At 41.5% G+C, this 19,710-nt stretch overlaps 1 protein-coding gene across 6 annotated transcripts in view; it reads right to left on the bottom strand.

Annotated features, from left to right (window-relative positions):
• LOC123755711 (tRNA (guanine(10)-N2)-methyltransferase homolog) overlaps window positions 1–19,710 on the bottom strand; it is a 306,814-nt gene that overhangs the window by 85,072 nt on the left and 202,032 nt on the right. For all 6 annotated transcript variants that reach the window (XM_045738445.2, XM_045738446.2, XM_045738447.2 and 3 more), the window contains one exon: window positions 16,625–16,728. In XM_045738445.2, coding sequence (XP_045594401.2) covers window positions 16,625–16,728 — 104 coding nt within the window. The remainder of the gene's footprint in view (window positions 1–16,624; window positions 16,729–19,710) is intronic.

Here is a 19,710-nt window from a genome sequence, read left to right as displayed (position 1 = left end):
TGGGAGTATGGGTTCGAGTCACTTCTGGGGTGTGAGTTTTCAGTTGCATATTGTCCTGGGGACCATTCAGGCTTGTTCGCATATATATATATATATATATGTCGTACCTAGTAGCCAGAACTCACTTCTCAGCCTACTATTCAAGGCCCGATTTGCCTAATAAGCCAAGTTTTCCTGAATTAATATATTTACTATAATTTTTTTCTTATGAAATGATAAAGCAACCCTTTTCTCTATGTATGAGGTCAATTTTTTTTTATTGGAGTTAAAATTAACGTAGATATATGACCGAACCTAACCAACCCTACCTAACCTAACCTAACCTATATTTATAGGTAAGGTTAGGTTAGGTAGCCAAAAAAAGCTAGGTTAGGTTAGGTTAGGTAGGTTAGGTAGACGAAAAAACATTAATTCATGAAAACTTGGCTTATTAGGCAAATCGGGCCTTGAATAGTAGGCTGAGAAGTGCGTTCTGGCTATTAGGTACGACATATATATATATATATATATATATATATATATATATATATATATATATATGTCGTACCTAGTAGCCAGAACGCACTTCTCAGCCTACAATGCATGGCCCGATTTGCCTAATAAGCCAAGTTTTCATGAATTAAGGCTTTTTCAACTACCTAACCTACCTAACCTAACCTAACCTAACTTTTTAGGCTACCTAACCTAACCTAATCTATAAAGATAGGTTAGGTTAGGTTAGGTAGGGTTGGTTAGGTTCGGTCATATATCTACGCTAATTTTAACTCCAATAAAAAAAAATTGGCCTCATATATAATGAAATGGGTAGCTTTATCATTTCATAAGAAAAAAATTAGAGAAAATATATTAATTCAGAAAAACTTGGCTAATTAGGCAAATCGGGCCTTGCATAGTAGGCTGATAAGTGCGTTCTGGCTACTAGGTACGACATATATATATATATATTATATATATATATTATTAAATATGACCGAAAAAGTAAGATTAATAATTCTAACACGAATTTTCTCAATCTTTCGTACATTTCGCTTCACTGTTGGAGGTAAATAAAAAATCAATTCTCCAAAATTCATTTTTATTTCTAGTCTGACGCGACACGAGCGCGTTTCGTAAAACTTATTACATTTTCAAAGACTTTAGTTCACAAATACACAACTGAATAGAACTTACGCATCTCCGATTTTATATCTACATTTGAGTGAGGTGGAAGGGGTGATGTGGCATTAACACAAGACAGAACAAAATGTGGTATTAATATGGTATTAATTTCATCAACACAAGACAGAACAAGAGTATTAATAGGGTATTAATTTCATCAACACAAGACAGAACACGAAACAATGGATATTGAATAGAAGTGTTTGTAGAAAGCCTATTGGTCCATATTTCTTGATGCTTCTATATTGGAGCGGAGTCTTGAGGTGGGTAGAATATAGTTGTGGAATAATTGGCTGTTGATTGCTGGTGTTGACTTCTTGATGTGTAGTGCCTCGCAAACGTCAAGCCGCCTGCTATCGCTGTATCTATCGATGATTTCTGTGTTGTTTACTAGGATTTCTCTGGCGATGGTTTGGTTGTGGGAAGAGATTATATGTTCCTTAATGGAGCCCTGTTGCTTATGCATCGTTAAACGCCTAGAAAGAGATGTTGTTGTCTTGCCTATATACTGGGTTTTTTGGAGCTTACAGTCCCCAAGAGGGCATTTGAAGGCATAGACGACGTTAGTCTCTTTTAAAGCGTTCTGTTTTGTGTCTGGAGAGTTTCTCATGAGTAGGCTGGCCGTTTTTCTGGTTTTATAGTAAATCGTCAGTTGTATCCTCTGATTTTTGTCTGTAGGGATAACGTTTCTATTAACAATATCTTTCAGGACCCTTTCCTCCATTTTATGAGCTGTGGAAAAGAAGTTCCTGTAAAATAGTCTAATAGGGGGTATAGGTGTTGTGTTAGTTGTCTCTTCAGAGGTTGCATGGCTTTTCACTTTCCTTCTTATGATGTCTTCGACGAAACCATTGGAGAAGCCGTTATTGACTAGGACCTGCCTTACCCTACATAAAATCGGAGATGCGTAAGTTCTATTCAGTTGTGTATTTGTGAACTAAAGTCTTTGAAAATGTAATAAGTTTTACGAAACGCGCTCGTGTCGCGTCAGACTAGAAATAAAAATGAATTTTGGAGAATTGATTTTTGATTTACCTCCAACAGTGAAGCGAAATGTACGAAAGATTGAGAAAATTCGTGTTAGAATTATTAATCTTACTTTTTCGGTCATATTTAATAATATATGTCTACAGGAAAGACTGCTACCAAAATATACTAATATATTATATATATATATATATATATATATACACACACACACACACACACACACACACACACACACACAAAATGGTACCTCGGTTTAAGAGTTTAATCCGTTCCTAGAGACAGCTCGTATTCCGAAGCTAATTTCCCCATAAGAAATAATGGGAAATGAATTAATCCGTTCCTAACTTCCCCAAAAAACCCACATCAAACTAAATTTTATACCTAATTCATCTAAATAAACCTACAAAACTATGTTCAAGTTATTACTTACCCTTGTTGTTGAATGCTGTAGGTGTATGGAAGATGGGGAGGAGAGGAGGAGTTACTGTTTGGAAGGGGAGTCCCCTTCCATTATCACATCAGGCAGTGAAGACCTTTCTGGGGTGCACTCCCTGGCACGTTTTGCCTGAGTACCACTAGGTCCTGGTTGTGGCTCACTGCTCGATTTTCTCACAACAAATCTGTCCATGGAAGCTTGTTTTTCCCTTCTTCGCAAGCTGTCTCTGTAGTAGGGCATCACATTGTCATTGAAAAGATTAAGGCAACGGCCTACTACAGCTTTCTCTGGGTGAGTTTTTTCAATAAAAGTTTGAATCTCTTCCCACATCTGACACACCTTCTTAATTTCTCCAGAAGGGAGATTCGCTACTGCCTCATCCTCCTCCACTGGAGAATCATCAGCTGCGTCATCTTGTTGTTCCTTTTGAAGGGCTTGGAGTTCTTCGGTGGTCAGTTCTTCGTTTTGTTCTTCCACCAACTCCTCCACATCATCACCATCCAATTCCAAGCCCATTTGCCGACCCAGAGTAACAATTTCCTCAACAATAGGTGCATCATTTACAGGCTCAAACCCCTCAAAGTCTAGTTCTGTCACACATTCAGGCAACAATTTTCTCCAGCCAGAAATCAGGGTTCTTTGAGTCACTTCTTGCCAGGGTTTGTCAACGAGTTTTAAAGAACTACAAATGTTAAAATGGTGTTTCCAGAACTCTTTGAGGGTGAGGATTGTGGCTTCAGTCACTTCAAAACATTTCCGGAAAAGTGCCCTTTCATATAGTTTCTTAAAATTCGCTATGATTTTCTGGTCCATAGGCTGAATTAGAGGAGTGGTGTTAGGAGGAAGGGACTTTATTGTGAGAAATTTACTGTATGTGTGCATCAATTCATCTTCCAATCCTGGAGGATGAGCAGGAGCGTTGTTGAGAAGTAGGGCCTTGAGTGGCAAATTTTTCTCCTGCAGATATTTTTCTATGGTAGGGCACAGCACTTCATTCACTTACTCTGAAAAAATAAGCCTAGTCAACCATGCTTTTTTATTAGACTTCCACATCACACACATTTGGGTTTCCTGCACTTTATACTGTTTGAAAACCCTTGGATTTTCAGAATGATACACTAGCAAGGGTTTAATTTTCAAATCGCCACTCGCATTTGAACACAGCACAAGCATAAACCTATCTTTAATAGGCTTGTGTCCGGGCAAGGATTTTTCCTCCTTGGTAATGTTAAAATGGTGTAATCTTAAGTAATCTTTTCCAAAACAGTCCTGTTTCGTCACAATTAAACACTTGTTGCGGTAGGTAACCCTCAGCCTCTGCAAACTCTTTAAATTCCTCAATAAATCGTTCAGCGGCTGGTTTGTCTGAGCTGGCAGCCTCCCCATGCCTCGCAACACTATGGATACCACTTCTTTGTCAAAATTTTTCAAACCAGCCCCTGCTTGACTTAAAATCTTTTGTATCTGCATCACTCGTTCCAGGGGTTTTCTTTACAAGATCTTCGTGCAATACCCTGGCTTTCTCACAAATGATGGCCTCCGAAACACTATCACCCCTTAATTCCTTGTCGTGTATCCAAATTAATAACAACTTTTCCACTTCTTCAAGTATTTGTGGTCTTTGTTTCGTGATTGTTCTTACGCCTTTTGCCACTTTAGCACCCATAATCTCATTTTTCTTCTTAAGTATAGTGCATATTGTTGATGTGGCTTTGTTATACTGCTTACAAAGTTCAATAACACGTGTACCATTTTCATGCTTCCGAATGATCTCCTGTTTCTCCTCTATTGTCATCCTCACATGGGCTTTCTTGCCTTGATCCTTACCACTGGCTTTCTTGGGACCCATGGTGAGATATATAATAACAACTTTTATGGTCAAATGACCAAAAATCCAACAAAAAAAAGAAAATCCGGGTGAAGAATTGACGTGGGATAGTCACTGGGCGCGAGGCACTGGTAAACTGAGGGGTGAGAGGCGACGATCACTGTACCACCACGCTCTAGGTCGGCCTGTACGCGTATCAACGAACTCATGTTCCGAGGTAGCCCTCGCCTTCCGAGGCACATTTTCCGAGGAAAGCCAGCTCGTATTCCGAAAAACTCGTATACAGGGACACTTGTATTCGAAGTACTACTGTATATGTTGTTAAATATGACCGAAAAAGTAAGATTAATAATTCTAACACAAATTTTGTCAATATTTCTTATGTTTCTTTTTACTGTCGATGGTAACTGAAAAATCAATTCTCCAAAATTCAGTTTTATTTCTAGTCTGACGCAATGCTTGAACGCGTTTTGTAATAACTTATTACATTTTCAAAGACTTTAGTTTACACACACACAACTGTAACCTGAAAACACTAAACAGAGTTTTACTTATGCTAACATTGAACAGCTCGTCTTATATACTCGCATTTGGGTGAGGTGATATGTTGCAACAGTTTTGGATGAGGTGAACAAACTTTTGACCAACACAAGACAGAACACGGTGCAATGGGTATAAATTGGATAAATGAGAGGGAAGAATGGAAGTAACTGCAAAGGGCCTATTGGCCCATACTTCCTCTTGATGCTTCTATATTGGTACGGAGTCTTGAAGTGGGTAGAATATAGTTGTGCATTAATTGGCTGTTGATTGCTGGTGTTGACTTTTTGATGTATAGTGCCTTGCAGATGTCAAGCTGCCTGCTATCGCTGTATCTATCGATGATTTCTGTGTTGTTTGTTAAGACTTCTCTTGTGATGGTCGGGTTGTGAGAAGAGATTATATGTTCCTTAATGGAGCTCTGTTGCTTATGCATTGTTAATTGCCTGGAAAGAGATGTTGTTGTCTTGCCTATATACTGAGTTCTTTGGGGCTTCCAGTCCCCAAGTGGGCATTTGAAGGCATAGACGACGTTGGTCTCCTTTAAGGCATTCTGCTTTGTGTCTGGAGAGTTTTTCATGAGTAGATTGCCCGTTTTTTGGTTTCATAGTAAATCGTCAATTTTATCTTCTGATTTTTGTCTGTAGGGATAACGTTCCTATCAACAATATCTTTCAGGACCCTTTCCTCTGTTTTATGAGCTGTGGAAAAGAAGTTCCTGTAAAATAGTCTAATAGGGGGTACAGGTGTTGTGTTAGTTGACTCTTCAGAGGTTGCATGGCGTTTCACTTTCCTTTTTATAATGTCTTCAACAAAACCATTGGAGGAGCCGTTGTTGACTAGGACCTGCCTTACCCTACAGAGTTCTTCATCGACTTCCTTCCATCCTGTGCTGTGGCTGAGAGTATGGTCGACGTAAGCTTTGACAACACTCCTCTTGTACCTGTCTGGGCAGCCACTGCTGGCATTGAGGCCAGATAGTAAATACAGAATATGACCGCATATTCTGTATTTACTATCTTCTGATTTAGGGCTTCTATCCCTCTAACTATTTTCTTAGCATCAGGGCTTAGCTGAAAGAGGAGTTCTCCAAAACTCATTTTCGTAATTTCAAGGTGAAGAAAAAAGTGAATTACTATAGAATGTATTACACTTATTTATACAATTTGCACAACGTTTCGAACCTCCATGGTTCATTCTCAAGTGAAAAGAATTTTCAGGACTGGTTGATTTTATACCTGCACTGGGTCAAGGTGATAAGACAATAAAGGTGAAAACATGAGGGGATACATAAGGGATAAATGGGGGGTGAAACATAAGAACATAAGAATAGAGGTAACTGCGGAAGGCCTATTGGCCCATATGAGGCAGCTCCTATCTACATACAAAGATTAATCAAGCGTAATTGGCCTGTTATGTTGAACAGTGTCTTCTGTGTTGGCATCGTTATGTTCTGGTCTTGTCCTTACTCTCATGGTGGGTATAGTAAATAGTTCCGTGATTTGGGTGTTCATGGTAGGTTGTTCTATTCTTATGTGAATTGCTTCAAGAATTTGTAATCTTCTTGCATCTTGGGTTTTGTCTATTATGCAGGTATTTTTGGAGTTTTATTTGCTAATTTTTATATGGGAACCATCGAAGAAAGAGTCTTCAGTAGCAGACAAAAACCAACTGTATATTGCTGTTATGTAGATGACATATTCGTAATAGTAAAAGACTCAAATGAACTAATTGATCTAAAAAGCCATCTAGAGAGAGAGTCAGTACTCCGATTTACACATGAAAATAGTGAAAATAACAGTCTGCCATTCCTGGATGTACTAATAACAAAAACAGGAACCTCTTTAAGCACCAACGTATATACCAAGCCCACCAACATAGGATTATGCCTGAACGGTAGAAGTGAGTGCCCCCAAAGATACAAAGCCAGTGTTCTCAATGCTTATATTCGTCGAGCGCTTACCCACTGCTCTGAATGGACCAACGTGAGTAGAGAGTTTGAAAGAGTAACTCAGGAATTGGTGAACAACGAATATAGCAACGCAGAAATAAACGCTGTTATAAGAAGACACTTGGACCGTTGGTATAATCCTGAACCTAGAACAGAAACAGTCCTAGAATAGAACATACAGTCTCCGTGGTGTAGTGGTAAGACACTCGCCTGGCGTTCCGTGAGCGCTATGTCATGGGTTCGTATCCTGGCCGGGGAGGATTTACTGGGCGCAATTCCTTAACTATAGCCTCTGTTTAACGCAACAGTATAAGGTGTACTTGGATGAAAAAACGATTCTTCGCGGCAGGGGATCATATTCCAGGGACCTGCCCGAAACGCTACGCGTACTAGTGCCTGTACAAGAATGTAACAACTCTTGTATATATCTCAAAAAAAAACAAAAACAATACCTCCAATAAAATTTTATTACAAATCAACCATGCACAGTGAACATATAAAAGAGGAAAGAATAATGAAAGAAATAATCCGTAAAGGAGTAAAAAGCATTACTCCTAACCAAAACATAAACCTGACAATATTCTACAAAACCAAGAAGACTTCCGAACTCCTTATCAAAAACAGCCCGAAGCCGATGGAGAACCCTCTACAGCAGTCAAGCATTGTATACATGTACACTTGCCCCCAAGAAGGATGTAACCTTTAATCTAAGTACATAGGTATGACGTCGACCAAGCTGACGAGGCGTTTGACATGCCATCTTCAATCCGGTGCCCCCAGGAATCACATGAGACAAGCCCATGACATCATCCTAACAAGAGAAATGTTGAACAAAAATACCTGTATAATAGACAAAACCCAAGATACAAGAAGATTACAAATTCTTGAAGCAATTCACATAAGGAAAGAACAACCTACCATGAACACCCAAATCATGAAACTATTTACTCTACCCACCATGAGAGTAAGGACAAGACCAGAACATAACGATGCCAACACAGAAGACACTCTTCAACATAACAGGCCAATTACACTTGATTAATCTTTGTATGTAGATAGGAGCTGCCTCGTATGGGCCAATAGGCCTTCCGCAGTTACCTCTATTCTTATGTTCTTATGTATGGCCAATAGCAGCTGCCTCGTATGGGCCAATGGCAGCTGCCTCGTATGGGCCCATAAGAACAAGGTAACTGCAGAAGGCCTATTGGCCCATACGAGGCAGCTCCTATCTATAACCACCCAATCCCACTCATAAACATGTCCAACCCACGCTTGAAACAATCGAGGGACCCCACCTTCACCACGTTACGGGTAATTGGTTCCACAAATCAACAACCCTGTTACCGAACCAGTATTTACCCAAGTCTTTCCTAAATCTAAACTTATCCAATTTATACCCATTGTTTCGTGTTCTGTCTTGTGTTGATACATTTAATTCCCTATTAATAATATCCCCTTTGTTATATCCATTCACCCACTTGTAAACCTCTATCATGTCACCCCTAACTCTTCGCCTTTCCAGTGAATGCAAGTTAAGCTTTGTTAATCTTTCTTCATATGAAAGATTTCTAATTTGGGGAATTAACTTACGTCATCCTACGCTGGACACATTCAAGTGAATTTATATCCATTCTATAATATGGCGACCAAAACTGAACTGCATAATCTAAATGGGGCCTAACCAGAGCAAGATATAGTTGAAGAACAACACCAGGTGTCTAGTTACTAACGCTTCGATTAATAAATCCCAGTGTCCTATTTGCCTTATTACGAACATTCAGGCATTGATCCTTTTGTTTTAAATTCTTACTAATCATAACTCCCAGATCCCTTTCACAATCTGACTTTGCAATCTCAACATCATCAAGCTCGTATCTTGTAACTCTATCATCATTACCTAGCCTCAGAACTTTACATTTATCAGCATTAAACTGCATGTGCCAATCTTTTGACCATTTCAAAACCCTATTTAGATCAACTTGAAGTGATAGCGAGTCTTCTTCCGTGTTAATTTCCCTACCGATTTTTGTATCATCTGCAAATTTGCAGATGTTGCTACTCAAACCTGAATCTAAATCATTTATATATATTATAAACAACAGAGGTCCCAGGACAGAGCCCTAAGGTACTCCACTAACAACATTATCCCACTCTGACTTAACCCCATTTATACTAACTCTCTGTTCTTTTGGAATAGCCATGCCCTAATCCAACTTAATATAGCACCCCCAATACCATGAGCTTCTATTTTTTTAATCAGTCTTTCATGTGGCACTGTATTAAAAGCTTTGCTAAAGTCAAGGTACACAACATCACAATCCTTACCACTATCAACTGCCTCAACTATGCTACAATAAAAAGATACCAAATTTGTTAAACATGAACGGCCATTTGTAAAACCATGTTGCGACTCATTTATTAATTTATGTTTTTCAAGATGAAGACGAATTTTATTTGCAATTATAGATTCAAGTAACTTTCCCACAATAGACGTTAGGCTAATTGGCCGATAGCTTGACGCAAGTGATCTATCCCCTTTCTTAATAATTGGTACCACATTAGCTACTTTCCATGACTCTGGCACTCTACCTAACTCTATTGATTTATTAAGTGTGGTAGACAGTGGCTCGGAAAGCTCCTCTTTGCATTCTTTAAGCACCCTGGCAAACACTTCATCCGGCCCTGGGGATTTGTTTGGCTTTAGTTTTACTATTTGTTTAATTACGTCCTCCCTGGTAACTGCTAAACTATTCAACCTGTCCTCGTCCCCACCCACATAGACTTGTTCGGCTGAAAGCATATTGTTAAGTTCCTCTTTAGTAAATACAGATATAAAATATTTATTAAAAATTCTACTCATCTCCTCGTCATTATCTGTTATTTGACCTGTCTCAGTTTTTAATGGACCTATCTATCCTTTCCCTAGTCTTAGTTCGATATAACTGAAAAAACCCTTTAGGATTTGTCTTCGCTTGCCCTGCTATGTGATCTTCGTAGTTTCTTTTTGCTTCCCTTATCTCTTTTTTTAACATTTCTAACCAGTTGTACGAATTCCTGTTCTAAACTAACTTCCCCATTCTTAATCCTTTTGTACCAAGCTCTCTTTTTACCTATAAGGTTCTTCAGATCATTTGTTATCCACTTTGGATCACTAGTATTCGGTCTATTCAATTTATACGGTATACTACGTTCCTGGGCTTTGCTTAGAATATTTTTAAATAGGTTATATTTTGAATCCACATCGAAATCTCCTTTTCTGTCACCTGTCGCTGTGTTCATGTCTAGCCCACACCCCATCCCCAAGACATTCCAATCTATTTGACCCAAAAAATTTCTTAGGCTATTGAAATCAGCTTTTCGAAAATCTGGCACTTTAATAGAATTTTCTCCTACAGATCTATTCCATTCTATGCTAAATCTGATTTCTTTATGATCACTGTTCCCTAGCTCACTCCCTATTTCCATGTCCTTAATTTGTGTTTCCCTGTTAGTTAACACTAAATCTAAAATATTATTTCCCCGCGTTGGTTCCTTAACCCTTTAACTGCGTGGCCTATAAATATGACCCCCCCCCCCCAAGTGCGCAAGAAATGAAACCTCGGGAAAAAATTCTTTTTTCTTCTGAGAGTGTCAAAAACCCCTCCCTGTACAGTATATGGGTATAGCAACGGAAGTTCAAAATTGTACTTACTTTGGCTGCTATGGGGTCTGAAAGGTGGGGCGTGACGTCATCATTTCCCGTGCGCCAGAGCAGTATGCTCCCGGGGCCGGTGGGGCGCCCGGGGCAGGGCGCGCAAGTTGCAGCGAATATAATTTTGTTCCTTTTTTGCGCACAGTTCCAAATACATTTTATTTGTTTTTACGTGCTAATCTTATGTATAATGAACACGTACACTATATTATGGCAGTAAAACATCCGTACTGTCTGAGGACACTGTGTTACGTGCATGACAATTGTGTACACATATGTTGCACATATTTACCATGTATCATGCTAATTTATGTATATATACAATCTATTTACAGACTATACACTGTCACACACTATATACATTCACCATCAACACATTCAGAACACCACGAGTGTGAGCTGTCACACCCATCCAGCCCTCCCTCACTCCTCCAACATTGTATTCACCAACATTACTCCTCCAAATCATACAGTTATTCACACCAATGTTTCATGTTCATTTATGTATCTTTTACAATATATGTACACACTATACACTGTCACACACTGTATACATTCACCATCAACACATTCAGAACACCGCGAGTGTGAGCAGCCACACCCAGCCAGCCCTCCCTCACTCCAACATCTTACTCGCCAACATTGCTCCTCCCACCATTCTGTTATTGTTCTTATTACACTAATTACACATGTTATATATACCTATCTACAGGTTTTATTTACCAGAATTATGCAAGTAAGCCAGTATTGTGTCCAAACAGTACAGTGGCCACCATACACTTCATGACAAATCACACAGCAGACAGCAGACGACGCCACGATTACGGCGTCATCTCCCTCACCAAAATAGCTCCTCACAACATATTCCTGGTGCTGTTATTACACTATTCACACACACTGTATATACCCATGTACATGTGTATTCCCCATAGCGAACCACGAAGGTGAGCAAAACAAGAGTTACTGCCACACAGTGAGGCTAGCTCAATTTTTTATTTTTTTATTTTTGTTTTGAGATATATACAAGAGTTGTTCCATTCTTGTACAGCCACTAGTACGCGTAGCGTTTCGGGCAGGTCCCTAGAATACGATCCCCGCCGCGAATAATCGTTTTTTCATCCAAGTACACATTTTACTGTTGCGTTAAACAGAGGCTACAGTTAAGGAATTGCGCCCAGTAAATCCTCCCCGACCAGGATACGAACCCATGACATAACGCTCGCGCAACGCCAGGCGAGTGTCTTACCACTACACCACGGAGACTGTAATTCTCTCCCTCCCTCACCAAAATTCCTCCTTCCTACGCACAACGCTAATTATAACCACAATCCTGGTCACTAATACTTGTAAATGAATAATTGACCACAAGTTTATTTTGAAAAGGAACCTAAAAAGTCGTTTGAAGATTCCTAGATGGACGAAATAATGCTGTGGTGCTGTGGCTAGTGCTGTGAACATCGTGAACTGCATTGAATCACTGATATTTGAACATTGTACCCAATCACTATCACACTCGGGCTCTTCTATAATACTATCATGGCTAAATAAAACAGATTATACATATATTTTGACAATATTAGGCGATGCTGTGGTCACACGCTGAACAGCAGTGCTGTGCGCTCATGCTGCGAGCGCCAGCCTTGGTTGCTCACTCACTACTGTCGCTCTGACACCCGGCAATGTGGACCATGATTTTTTTTAAAGATGGCGTCTGTTTACAAGAGCCCTGAGGAAGCTGATGTGAACCCCATGTAGCCGCGGGAGTTTTGAATGGAACGTGAAAAATAAAAACATCCGGAGGCGCGTTGCGCACCCGAAGCCTGGGCCTGCAGGCGCGTTGCGCAGTTAAAGGGTTAATATGTTGCATAAGAAAGCAATCGTCAATTAATTCTAGAAAATCTTCTGCTTCATTATTCCCTGTTTTGTTCACCCAGTTTATTCCACTAAAATTAAAGTCACCCATGACATAAATACTGTTAGATCTAGATGCTCTAGATATTTCATCCCATAGATGCTTTGCTTCCATTGTCTAAATTTGGTGGCCTATATATAACTCCTATTATAATAATATTTGCTTTTTTGTTTAATTCTATCCAAATAGTTTGTGTGTGTGGCTCAGTTTTGATTCCCTCTTTGAGACTACATTTCAAATTGTCCCTAACATATATGGCTACTCCCCCTCCTCGTCTAATATATCTATCTGTGTGAAATAGTTTAAATCCATTTATTTGATATTCAGCTAATAGTTCTCTATTTTCTAGTGATTCATCTATGTTTCGGTAAGTGCAATAATATCTATTTCTTTTTTACAGATAAGAGCATTTATCTCATTTATTTTGTTTCTTAGACTTCTACTGTTAGTGTAATATACCCTAAGTGAATTGTTATTTTGAGGCCCTTTTTACCAATTTGTTTCTCCAACAAACACATATTTTTATTACCTCCTTCCTCCCTATCAATTCCCATACCACTATCTACTAACAGTTTAAACCCAAACAAATGCCTCTAACCACTGGTTCCAATGAGTTCGCAACAGCAACAACCCCAGCCCTCGATAGATGCACCGCATCACGAGCATACATTTCATTTCTTCCATAGAAGTGTTCCCAGTTGTCTATGAAAGATATTGCATTTGATTTGCAATATCTTTCCAGCCAGCAATTGACACCAAGTGCCCTCGACAACCATTCATTCCCAACGCTCTTTCTTGGAAGAATGCCACATATGATCGGGATTCCTCCCTTGCTCCTAACTAATTCTATGGCTTTGTTAAATTTCTTTATCAGTTCCTCACTCCTAACTTGTCCAACATCATTACCCCCTGCACTAATACAAATAATGGGTTTGTTCCCATTTCCCGTCATAATATCTTTTATGTTGTCAACAATATCTCCAATTCCAGCTCCCGGATAGCAGACCCTTAACCTGTTCCCTCTATCTCTGGCACAAAACGTCCTGTCAAAATACCTCACCTGGGAATCTCCCACAAGCAAAATTCGCACAACCAAAATCTCCCACAACCAAAATAGCAGCTGCCTCGTATGGGCAAATAGCAGCTGCCTCGTATGGGCAAATAGCAGCTGCCTCGTATGGGCAAATAGCAGCTGCCTCGTATGGGCAAATAGGTGCTGCCTCGTATGGCCCAATAGCAGCTGCCCTGTATGGGCAAATAGCAGCTGCCTCGTAAGGACCAATAGGTGCTGCCTCGTATGGCCCAATAGCAGCTGCCTCGTATGGGCCAATAGCAGCTACCTCACCTGGTAGCTGCGAATTGAGGTAGCCTCACACAGTGAGGCTACCTCAATTCTCTCATTCTCTCCCTTCCTCCCTCCCTCACCAAAATTCCTCCTTCCACAATACTACGCACAACGCTAATTATAACCACAATCCTGGTCACTAATTTCTGTAAATGAATAATTGACCACAAGTTTATTTTGAAAAGGAACTTAAGAAGTCATTTGAAGATTCCTAGATGGACGAAATAATGCTGTGGTGCTGTGGCTAGCGCTGTGAACATCGTGAACAGCATTTAATCACTGATATTTGAACATTGTACCCAGTCATTATCCCACTCAGGCTCTTCTATAATACTCTCATTTCTAAATAATACAGGTTATATATATATTTTGACATTATTAGGCGATGCTGTGTGCTCATGCTGCGAGTGCCAGCCTTGGTTGCTCACTCACTACTGAGGCTCTGACACCAGGCAATGTGGACCATGATTTTTTTTAAAGATGGCGTCTGATTACAAGAGCCCTGAGTCATAGCAGAAAACACCACCAGCGACTACGAGATCCACGAACCACCACACAGAACCAGAAGAATCACTCTCCAACAAAAAGTGATCAGACATATCCATGATGAGGCCTTCCCAAGCCCTCAGATACTAAGCGGTCTGCCAGACGATCCAGATGAGTGGCCCATCCCGGACCCAATCTACACCAAATGAAGAATAAAGAAAGAAAAAAAAAAAAATAAATAAATAAATAAATAAATAAATAAATAAAAAAAATAATAAATAAAAAAAAAAAAAATAAAAAAATAAATAAATAAATAAATAAAACACCTACAAAAAAAAATATAAAACCAAAAAACCATTTGTCGTGGCGTCAGAAGTGTAACTACCCTGATGTTTCTAAGATTAGCCTCCTTCAGCCAACTCCATCGGCTCTAGTGCTTTAGGACACCAACAAGGTCACAAACACTAGCTCCCCCAGCCAATGTACTGACAACCCAACATAACACATACGCAAACAAACAACACATACAAAAATGTCAACCCATGGTGGACAGGCCACCGAACTTTCAAACCTCCTCTCTCTCTACACCCGCATCCTCTTCCTGAATTTCATCTCCCCATCCCTCTACCTCCCCCATCCTTTCCATTCCCTATGGACATCAATCCGAATCCTGAGGAAGCTGATGTGAACCCCATGTAGCCGCGAGAGTTTTGAATGGAACGTGAAAAATAAAAACACCTGGAGGCGCGTTGCGCACCCGAAGCCGGGGCCTGCAGGCGCGTTGCGCAGTTAAAGGGTTAAGCATTACCCTATTAATTTTCCCTGGAATACAACATGGCAATACATTTACAACTATGTCCCCAATTACCGCTAGATGTACAAGGGGTGAACAGTTAACAGTTTCGCGCTCTCGGCGCTCAAAAAAAAAAACAATACCCCAGATGCTTTCGGCACTTCGCGCGCCTACGCGGTAAGACCGAAAAAGTGTACACTCTTTTGACTGTCCTGACAATAATTGAAGGCGCACGTATTTAAATTTGGTATCACTGTGTTCGCAATGAAATTGTCTATAAGAGCATACCTATAAAATGCTGCCCAAGCATAAGGAGTATCAACACCAAATAAAAAACTATGCAGATCACTCGATGAGAGCGCCAAACAGCAACAAAATGTTTCCACTCTCTTAATGGTTGCGAAGCCTACAGTTGTCCTACATCGCTAATTTTGGTATCATTGGAATCGCAATAAAATTCTCTACACGGACATATGCATATGAATGTTTAATATAGGTAATTGCCCACCCGCAAGAGTGTGTGAAGTGGAGAGTAGTTAGCCGCGAGCGCACTGGCGAAAACACAGGGGGGAAATCATGCTTGGAAAGTTTATACGTTTCCTGACCCTACTTTTCTATGTACGTATTTCTTTTTTATACCAATGTGTTCGCAATAAAATTTTCTATAAGATGAACTGTATAACATTTGTACAAAGCATGTGTAAGAGAAGCGCCAAATATAGAACCACGTCGCTCAGTATGCATTCGCTGCAGAAACGAACGCATTGTTTTCGTTCGTTTGACGTTTGTCATGTTTATACTTGTTGAAACATTTTATAATTTGTATGACAGTGATCGCAGTAAAATTCCCTACACAGACATATACATAACACATACAAATATTTCCCACGTGTTGGATATATCAACGGCTAAAGGGAACCCACTGCCACACGCTCGCCACACCCCCAAATATACTTTGTGTATTTTTTTTTTTACTCATAGAAGTTTATGTGATATAATATTCATTCTGGTACCAAAAAATTCGCAAATAAATTCTCTACAAAACAAAAGTATCCCCATCCATTTCGGTTAAAAAATGGAATTTATAGAAATATTTTTTCGATGGACGAGAAAAGTAGGCTGTTATGCGGAATCGTAAGAAAAAACGGCGACGAGTTATCTCTAATCTAAAGCGCAAAAGTGTTAAGGATTTGAGGTCAAGTCGACCTTCTCCTCTCAGGGCTCAAACCCAGCCAAAATCCCATGAAAGTGAGTGGGCCGAGCATGCTACTACTATAACACAGGTACTAGTGATGATGTGATGTATGGAGGTACAGTACTAAGTGAGGGGCAGTAGTAGAATATATTAAAAGACTTTTCATGATCATGGCATTTTAAGATGTACCCCAATTTTGCTAATTTTATATTTTTTTTTGCAAAACTCTGAAAACATAGTAAATAGTACAGTAAAGTGAACTCAAGTCAAACAAATTTCATTAACAACTACAGTAATACCTGGCTATGTCGAGTAGGTTTTGTGCGAGCATGCAGGGTGAGGTAATCAATGTCCCATCCCCATACATACGCACCAAAGTGAGCAGCCGACACCAATATTGAGCCTGATGAAGTAGAATGAAAATAAATTAAGAGAGAATAAGTGGATTAATTTCATTAACAGATGTATGCTAAGCAAAACACCAGCGTTGAATGTAGTGAAACGCCATTTTCTTAAAGAGCCCCGGAGGCTCCCTAAAGATATCAAACTGACATGTGCCTTATTAGTTTGGTGCCATCAATTCTTGGAGTTCTAGTGCCTACTGGGGGCCACGAGCCAGAACTTGGCCCCTTCAAAGAAGCACAGAAAACAATGGCCATATGAGCACTCTTCATATTTATAGTGTGTCATGTCTGCCATCGACCGGAAAAGGCACCCAGAAATGTAGGCAAACCAATACAAACCCCTACCTGATAAAAATTGCAACCTATGTTTGAACAGAGCCAAAGAACTTCCCCTGAAAGAAAACAATGAAAGACGCAAATTGTCATCCAACTAGTTCACCCACTCATTAGCTCCCCCCACCTCCACCCCCCAAACAGGGGGAGCGGGAGCCCTCTAAGGCAAGCTGGCCGCTCCACCTTCTTTTCGTGGAATGATTAAAACCCCCCCGACCGGAGGGGGGGGGGGAGGGTGTCAGGGAGCCTCTGGGGCTCACCTAGAAAATGGCGTTTCATGACATTCAATGCTTCATAACATTCTGTGGTTTTCTTTCCAAAACCCCCGTGTCCAAATGTCGACCCAAGACATATTACTAAAGACAGCAGCAAGAGCAGAATACTTCCACACATCATGGGCACGAGGGTAGACCACAGGCTGGCTAGACTTAATAACCCTGCAAACAACCTGAGAGACACACGCCCTGGAATAAGGAACCAGGGAAATCAGGTCCACCAAGTGTGTCCACCGTCACTGAACCAGTAACGCGCAGGTAGCGATGTAAAATTGCAACCGGACACAAAACATGAAGCAACCCCAGCCTAACCTACAAAGCATCAACAACCCACGGGACCCCTCAGGAAACCAGCCGTCTCATTCTTCGCCAGAAAAGAAGACTGCAAATGAACAAAACAACCCCCAGGACCAAAAGAGCAGAAATCCCTGCATTGGAGAGGAGCATTATGCTTTCCCACCCGACCTCCAGGGGCAAAAGCCAACAATAACAAGGCCTTTAGAAAACAATCCCGGACCGAAGGGGCACAACAAACCGAGGAGAAGAAAGAAACGAGAGCACCCGGTCCAAAGATCAAGAAGACTCAGGCAGTGCATGAGCAGGCTGAAGGTGAAAAAATGCAAGAGAGCACTTGTGGAACAGAGCGGAAGGGACATCCACCCCGAAAGCAAGCTGGAGTGGCTCTGCCAGCGCCACACGATAAAAAGCGACAGTATTCAGCAATAGATGTTGGTCAAGAAAAAAAACAGGCTGGCTAGAAAAAAAAAACTATTTTGTACTGAAACGCCATTTTCTGGGTGAGTCCCGGAGGCTCCCCGGAGCTATCCATGGCAGATATGGATACCCTAACTATTTTGCATCAGTCGATGTGGGTGGAGTTCTAGGCCTACCGGGGACCACGAGCCAGAACCTGGCCCCCTCAGAGAGGCACGGGGAGCAATGGCCAATAGAATTGCACATGTGATTTGGAGCATTCTATATCTGCCATCGACCGGAACAGGCACCCAGAAAGGTAAGCACCACAAAACAAACCCCTATTCTGGTTAACAACAAAAATCGACAAACGAGTGGACAGAACTTCCCCAGAAAAACGAACTAACAAGCATGACGTCACACGAGCCGCGCCGCATGTCTGCGCAGCTCCCCCCTCCCCGGGAGGGGGAAGGGGGAGCCCCAGACCCCTGCGCTGGCGATCCCCGCCCCAGTTCTGAGGCTGGATATCAAAACCGCGAAAAAAACGCCGACCGGAGGGCGGGAGGGTGCCGGGAGCTTCCAGGACTCACCCAGAAAATGGTGTTTCATTACATTCATCGCTGGTTTTCTAAGGAGAGCCCCTACGGTTCCCCGGAGCTACTTCACCAAAGACTACCTAAGAAAACAAGGGGACATACCCAGGAGGCGGTCGGCGCACCACACCTCAACACGAAGTCGAGACAACAACCCAAGGACCCCTCCGGAAGCAGCAGGCACATCATACGCCAGAAAAAGGGAGAACGGCCGCAGACGAAGAAACCTATGACCACGACCATAGGAGCCAAAAACCACTGCGCCTGAGAAGAGCATGAAGCTCTGCCACACAACCCCCAGAGGCCAATGCCAACATAAAAAGAGCCGAAGTAAAGCAAACCTGAACCGAAGGAGCCACAACAACCAAGGAGAAGAAAAACAGGAGAGCACCCTGTCCAAAGACCAGGACGGCACAGGCAGTGCATGAGCAGGCCGGAGGTGAAACAACACACGGGACAGCCTGCGAAACGGCGCAGAAGGAACATCGATACCGAAAGCTAGCAGCAGAAACCAAGGTGCCAGACCCAGGAACGGCCCCAAGCGCCTCTACATCCTCCGCAAGCCAATCCTATGACAGCCCCAGGAGGGAAAAGAAACGCAGGACCAAAACCAAAATGCCACAAGCATGCAAGTCCACCACCACAAGTGCAGCCGACAGGGAAGGAACCCGCATAAGGAGCCGCCCTGCACCAACATCCCGCAGAAGGGCAGGAACGAAAAGACACCCATGAAGAGGAGCAAAATCGCCCCCAGGAAAACGAGCAGCGCCGAGACAGCGCTAAGAGAAGATATATGAACAAAAGAACAAGGAAGGTCAAACACCCAGAAGCTGCCTGGAATAGGACCCACAAGCCCTAGAAAGGACCGGAGGGAAGCACAACCGAACGACGACAGACATACCAGAAAACGGGAAGGAGCAAAACCGTCCCGAACCTTCGAGAACAAGAAGAAGCAAACACAAAGGACGAAGGCACAAAAACCCGTCGCACCCGAGACCAAAAGTCATGCAGAACCCCCAAGAAGAGGGGGACATGACGGAGAAGGGCCGTCCCGGAAAAAAGGGGTGAAGACCGTAGAAACGCACCC

Source organism: Procambarus clarkii, chromosome 43 (assembly GCF_040958095.1).
Source record: "Procambarus clarkii isolate CNS0578487 chromosome 43, FALCON_Pclarkii_2.0, whole genome shotgun sequence".
Taxonomy (NCBI): domain Eukaryota; kingdom Metazoa; phylum Arthropoda; class Malacostraca; order Decapoda; family Cambaridae; genus Procambarus; species Procambarus clarkii.
This window is presented reverse-complemented; position numbering and strand designations above follow the sequence as displayed.